Below are 7,469 nucleotides of genomic sequence, written 5' to 3'. Positions count from 1 at the left end.
GGCCATGACTAATGGAAGTGCATCTCCAACGAAGGTTTAACACTTCAATTGGTTTATATAAAAGAAACTTTGTTACAACTTAGTCATTGTTTTTTAGTAGATAAATGTATGATAATTATTTTTTGTGATGATCAGGGAAAGTTTACTGCAATATTGATATGTTGGATTCTAGGAATTGGGTCTGCTATATCATGGAACAGTTTGATGACAATTGGAGATTACTACTATAAGTTGTTCCCAGTAAGTAAGCACTCATAATCATGCTATCAATAACTTCAAATTTTTTTAGTTCTATAGATTTAATTCAACAATTCAATTAATTCAAACCTTTCATATATTTTTTAAAATGTAATTCACACTTTTTTTTTTAATATATATTTGTTTAAGTCTAACTTTATCTAGATTACTATTATAGGAATTTCCATATAGGGTGGGTTACATGTAATAATGACCTAAAAAGGTTATCAACTTTAATAAGTCTTCAAAAGGCCCCAAAATATAAAAACTCAAATATACCCACATATAACCTACCAAATAAGAATAATGCAAATATTAATACATATAATAATTAATTATAAATTATTGTTTCGTTAATTATTATTTTAAACATATTATTATAAATAAGTTATTCAAAATAATAATAATAATCTTAAAAATTATTATTTCATTATGGTAATTAAAAAAATAAATTTATTATATTTTTATTAAATAGATTTTAGAAATTTTGAATTGTTTAACTTTATGATGTAATTATTAATAAAATATTATAATAAAAAATTTTGTTTTTATAATTGTTAAAAAAGAGAAATTAAGGTTTGTTGTAATATATTATACTTTTAGTATGATTATGTTGTAAGTTCAATACATATTTGTGTACTTACAAATTTTTTTTATAATAATAATAACAATTATTATTATTATTATTATTATTATTATTAACCTATCAAATAACAATAATATTAATACTAGTACATATAAATAATATAGTAATTAATTATAAATTATTTTTTCTTTAATTATTATTTTAAAGATGTTATAAATAACTTATCCAAAATAATAATAATATAATTTTACAAATTATTGTTTCATTCTAATAATTAAAAATATAAAGTTGTTATATTTTTTACTATATAGATTTCATAAATTTTGAAATGTTTAATTTTGAAATATAATTATTAATAGCAATGATTTTTATAACAAAAATCATAAACGTTAAAAAGAAAAATGTCTTCTAAAGGTTAATTTATAGTAAAGAGAATTTTAAGAAGTATAAAGAAACTATTCACGAGTGTTTGTTTAAAATAAAAATAAAAGTTAAATTAAGTTATGTCATAATGTATTATGCATTTAAAATATTAATATTGTAAGATCAATGTATTTTTGTTATACCTATAACTTGAATATAATATTAGTTTTATTAATAATAAAATTAATAATATAAAATTAGTATCATAAATAATAATAGTAGTGATGTGTTAATTAATAATAATAACAATAATAATTTAATTAGTCTAAATGTAGAATATAAAGCATAAAAAGCAAAAAAAAAAAAAAAAAAAATTCAATAAGGCTTACAAGCCTTGAGAATTAAAAAAAATAGAAATTATTTTCTAGGGTTTTTTAGTAATACCAAAAATATGATAATATTATTTTTAATATAATATTAACAATATGAATAATAAGGTCAATAATAATCATAAAAATAATAGATAATATTAATAAGAATGATATTAATAATAACATGAGTAAGTCAAAATACTAATACCATAAATAACAATATTATCAGTTAATAATAAAAATGTATAAAAAGTACAAAAGAAAAACAATAAAAAGATTAAGCTAGATGAGAATAAAAGGAAAAGACAAAAAAAAAAAAATAATTGGAATTATGAAAAGATTAACTTTTCAAATTATTACTTGAGAACCTCGTAAGATTTGTAAACATAGTGACTTTTTTGGGTCATTATCACCCGTAGCCCACCGGTAATTCTCCTTTACTAAAATATTTACTTGTCAATGTTTTGAGAAGCATAACAATTAGGATTGTTTTGTGATAAGTGTTTGATTCTTATTAGATCTAGTTTAAGGTTTTCTTTCATGAATATGGGATGCTAGGAAATCTCCTTTTAATTTCAATAGCAAATGTTATTTTGTATGGCTATGTGGGAGTTGATAGACACACAAGATTTCCTCCATTAGTTGGTAACACATGTTGACAGATGGAAGTCTCATTAAAAATGGAGGTTTCGTTTAAAGAACAAGGAATATTAAGGACTTACATGGTACATTGATATTCCTTATATAAATTAAAAGAAGGTCACACATTATACATCTTACCCAGATTTTTGTTCTTAGATTGCAAGTGTAAGCTATTTAACAAGGTTTTGTTTTTTCTTTGAAGCGATACCATCCTGAAAGGGTTCTTACGATTGTTTTACAACCATTTGCGCTTGGAACAATGGCTATATTATTTTACAAGGAGGCAACGATTAACACCCAAAAAAGAAACTTAATCGGATATATTCTTTTTTGTACGAGCACTCTTATGCTCATTGTGGTAAGTGTTGGTGGTTCTTTAATGCCCCTTCCATGTTCTTGGAATGCTGCAATTCATTTAGCATTGCTTGCAACCAATCTGATTCCATTTTATTTCCCTTAATTTCATTTTCTTTCTCTGTCACAGTTGGATTTAGCGACATCAGGCCGAGGAGGGATAACACCTTACATTGGCATATGTGCCATTGTGGGTGCTTTTGGAGTTGCTAGTGCACTAGTTCAAGGTGGGATGACTGGAGATCTATCTTTCATGTGTCCGGAGTATATTCGTGTATGTTTGTCCTTAGATTTTTTTTATGCTGCTACACTTATCTCATTCCTAGCTTTTGAAGTTTCTTGTCCTTATTAATTTTCTTACCATCAATCCTATAGTCCTTTCTAGCTGGTTTGGCTGCATCAGGGGTTTTAACATCTGCTTTGAGGCTTATGACAAAAGCTGTCTTTCGTAAATCTAATGATGGGGAACGCAACAGTGCAAGTACGTAGATTTCTTTAAGTAATAGACAAAATTGTGTATAATGGTACACTTATGTAATGTTTATTCTAGGAAACTTTTATTCTTTGAATATAGTGTTAAAATTTTCTAACATGCGCATGAGATGAAATGTTAGACATTTGTCTTGACTTTTAAGAAGTTATAACTGATGATTATTTCTTGCATTGTTGTCTTTCACAGTGCTATTCTTAGGAATCACTACATTTGTGGAGTTTCTATGTACTCTCCTCTATGCATTCTTTTTCCCCAAACTACCAATTGTGAAGTTCTATCGCTCAAAGGCAGCCTTAGAAGGATCACAAACTGTTTCAGCTGACCTAGCTGTTGCTGGAATCCAAACAGAACAAAACGAAGAAGTATGACAATTTTTATTTTTTTTACCTACTTCAAAGATGTTTTCACATTCCAATTTTGAGATTCTAGTTTCAGAAAAACTTTTGAACTCTTGCAGGCTGGTGATAATACTCAGCAACAGGAGCGGTTGAGCAATAAACAATTATTCTTCCAGAACATAGATTATGCATTGGAAGTGTTTCTAGGACACCTGGTGACATTGTCAATTTTCCCTGATTTCTTGTTTGAAAACACCGGCAAACACCAGTTAGGATCTTGGTAAGTGCTCATTACATTTTTTTTTTATAGAACAACCACCTTATTTGGTCTAGTTTGACAAAGAATGAAATGATTCATTTATGTTTAAAAGCATATAATTTGATTTATTTTCCTTTGCTTTTTTGAATGAGCTTGCTTTTAGGACAATATCTTAACAACTGAGAGAACTGTATTTCAATTTTAAGCATCATGTTTGTTGCATGTTATATTATCATGACTTCATTCTCACAATGAAGGTGCATGCCTCTGAAGTCACTTGGGATAGCCTTTCAAAATAGATTAACCCCAACAAAGTACAATGAGGCAATGTGTATAGAGTGGGAAAATTTGGGGAAAGTAAGGTTAAGAGCCCTGGATCACCTTCAAGCTTAGAAAAAACATGTAGCTCAGGCGTAAGTAGATTTAGTTTGGAAAAAAGTTCTTCCATTAAGGATAAAAGTTGCATTTTGTGGGAAATGGTCTCCCACTTGGAAATGACTATTTATCATTCATAATATTTTCTCTTAGAATTGCAGAAGGAAGTGCAGAAAAGAGCAATTAATGACAAGCACCTAAAAAGGTAATATCCCACTATGTGAGAGACAATTCTAGTGTAATAAAGTGAATTAGGATAAACAAAAGCAAGGTGGCGTGCAGGGATAGTAGTTGAGTAACAAAAAGCAATAAGTATATCCATGATATGGCCAAACATACAAATTGTATCGAAGATAACTTGCTAAAAACCAAAATAAGCAATAGTGTTTTAGACAAACTTTAACAATATGTTTTTGTCTCGGCAATTGCAAGCAATTTATAATCCAAAGTCTTCAATTTGTTTTTCTCCTCCGCCATCTGAACAAGCATGGTCATCCTAGAAGATTGAACTTCATTTAACTCGTTCTCACAAGCTTCAATTTTTTTCCACGCCTTAGTGATAGAGACTAAGAGTTCAACTTTCCTAGCAGCAGTAGAAGATTCTTATTCTTCTAAAAGATCATTGTAAGACTTTATTTCTCCTTAAGAGCTTGAAGATTTTTTGCCTTAACCACCTCTTAAGCTTCCACATAGTACTGGAAATGGAAAAGGAAAAGAAAATGAAAATGCATTGTTCTAGCTTAGAGAAATTTTGAGAGGACCGTAGTTGATGTTAGAGAAAAATGGCTAAAAAGGAGAATAATTCTATATCCCTTTTTGCTTTTACAATTCCTATGGAGACTGGTACAAACCATTTCGAACAATAACCTTGTGTTGGATGATTTCTTTTGGAGCTAAGATTGGTTCACCAAGGAAGATAATCGAGATTGGAAAGGGGAAAGGTTAATATTCTAGAATTTATAGATTTGTAGCCAAAAAGGTCATTGAGACTGGACGTCAAGACAACAACATTAACCTTTGGAGGATCTTCCTCCTCTTAGAAAAACAAGGATTAGAAAAGGAAAAGATATGTAAACAAGTAAATTAGCTTGAAAGTTAGATACCTTCCAGGCAGAATATCCTCCACCAATGGGGAATTTTCATGAGGATAGTTATTAGGCCTTTGCTGCTTAGAATAAGAAGATTGGATCAAATAAAAAGATAAATGAATCTAAATAAAGAGTAAGATCTTGGAAGAAAATGTTGTGATAAGTTTATCTAGCCCATGGAAAGTTTCTTAAGCCCATGTATTGAGCTATTTTTTTGTATTCTCTTGGTTCAAATATAAGTAGCATCTAGGGTTTTCTTTTTGGATGTTGAGAAAGTGGTAGATAAAAAGAATGTTGTTTATTTAGTATGTTCTAGGGCTATATATTATTCCATCATGATGATAATTCTAAAAGTAATTAGGAGACATTAGCTTTCCTTACTTCAAATTCTTACCTAAAAATGGAAATACATGTTTAAAGTTTCGAAATTAATGAAATATTGGAAGGTTGGATCTTATGCTTTTGAAGAAAAATTAATAGATAATTTTTACTTAACAATCTTTCTTTCAGGTACCCACTTGTTCTCATAGCAATGTACAATGTATGGGATATGTTATCTAGGTACATTCCAATTGTGAAATGCTTGAGGCTATCAAGGAGAGGTCTTATGGTTGGAGTTCTAGCACAATTTTTATTGATACCTGCATTTTATTTCACGGCAAAATATGGTGATCAAGGATGGATGATATTGCTTACATCATTCCTAGGTGTATCTAATGGTTATCTTACTGTTTGTATCTTTACTTATGCACCCAAAGGCTACAAGGTTTGTCAAAATTCAAAACCATAGCTATGATATTTTAAGTTTTTTTTTTTCTTTTGATTCATTTTTATTGGTTTTGTAGGGGCCGGAGCAAAATGCCTTGGGTAATATGCTCACATTGTGCCTTCTTTGTGGCATATTTGCAGGTGGGGCCCTTGGTTGGTTATGGCTCATTGGTAATGAAAGCTTTTGAAGCATGTGTGGTTATAAAGTCCGTTTGAACTTGTTGCAAACATTTTGTAGGTTTTGTACTATTCTAATTTTTCATGTAACCATGTTTAAACTTGGATAATTGTAGTTTTCAATGAGCAACAATGAAGGAAAATATTTGTGTACTATGAAGTTTCTCACCAGCACATATTAATTAATTTAGGTTCTCAAGGAACTATGATCATGGTTAGTAGAATGATTATACTAGCAGTGATATAGGTTGGAAGAGATAATTAGATAAAAGTTTATACGACTATAAAAAATCATATGTGAATTTCAACTTTTATATCATAAATTTATTATTTAAAAACGAAAATTTTGAAAATAAGTATTATTGAAAAAAGAGATGAAATTAGGAAAATAATATATTTGCACGTGCATTGCACATATTCATCTATTATTGGGTTCAATCTTAAAACAACGATATTATTATTATATTTTTATAGTTATATTATTGCACAAATTAGTTAAGTTAGGTTCTCAATGAACTATGATAATGGTTAGTAAAATGATTATACTAGCAGTGATATAGGTTGTAATAGATAATTAGATAGAAGTTTATATGACTACAAAAAATCATGGGTGAATTTCAACTTTTATACCATAAATTTATTATTTAGAAACGAAAATTTTGAAAATAAGTATTATTGAAAAAAGATATGAAATTAGGAAATTAATATATTTGCACGTGCATTGCACATATTCATCTATTATTGGGTTCAATCTTAAAACAACGATATTATTATTATATTTTTGTAGTTATATTATTGCGCATATTAGTTAAGTTAAGTTCTCAAGGAATTATAATCATGGTTAATAGAATGATTATACTAGCAGTGATATAGGTTGAAAGAGATAATTAGATAGAAGTTTATATGACTACAAAAAATCATGTGTGAATTTCAACTTTTATACCATAAATTTATTATTTAGAAGTGAAAATTTTGAAAATAAGTAATATTAAAAAAAAATGAAATTAAGAAAATAATATCATATTCACCTATTATTAAGTTCAATCTTAAAACAACGATATTATTACTACATTTTTTTAATTATCATTGCTATTAAAAAGAAAATGATACCTCTATTGCTATTAAAAATAAAAGGATACCTCTATTCATCTATTATTGTGAAATATAGGTTTAATTTTATTTCGAAATAAGAATACTTGTTTGCACAATACACAAATTTATAACAACTAGATTTGTGCACTATTACAAAAGTAGTGCACTTGGGATGATAATTATATAAATAGTCATCAAATAAGAAAAAAACATTTACAATCTAATATCAAATGTGTTATTGTTTGTAAGATACTAGTCACTTTAAGGGAAGTACAATTCCAATCAAGCTTAAGGTATAACACTTTAATTGGTTTATATAAAGTAAA

General features: G+C 27.9%; 1 protein-coding gene across 1 annotated transcript; it reads left to right on the top strand.

Annotated features, from left to right (window-relative positions):
- LOC117924282 (equilibrative nucleotide transporter 3-like) lies at positions 1-6,104 on the top strand. Its single transcript, XM_034842879.1, has 9 exons — positions 1-34; positions 136-240; positions 2,402-2,557; positions 2,684-2,827; positions 2,929-3,034; positions 3,233-3,408; positions 3,504-3,664; positions 5,617-5,872; positions 5,952-6,104. The coding sequence occupies exons 1-9, from the start codon at positions 5-7 to the stop codon at positions 6,060-6,062; spliced, it is 1,245 nt and encodes a 414-aa protein (XP_034698770.1). The 5' UTR covers positions 1-4; the 3' UTR covers positions 6,063-6,104.
- Positions 6,105-7,469: the final 1,365 nt, after the last annotated feature.

Source organism: Vitis riparia, chromosome 10, assembly GCF_004353265.1.
Source record: "Vitis riparia cultivar Riparia Gloire de Montpellier isolate 1030 chromosome 10, EGFV_Vit.rip_1.0, whole genome shotgun sequence".
Lineage (NCBI taxonomy): Eukaryota > Viridiplantae > Streptophyta > Magnoliopsida > Vitales > Vitaceae > Vitis > Vitis riparia.
The sequence above is the reverse complement of the archived record's forward strand: the minus strand, read 5'-3'. Positions and strand labels throughout refer to the sequence as shown.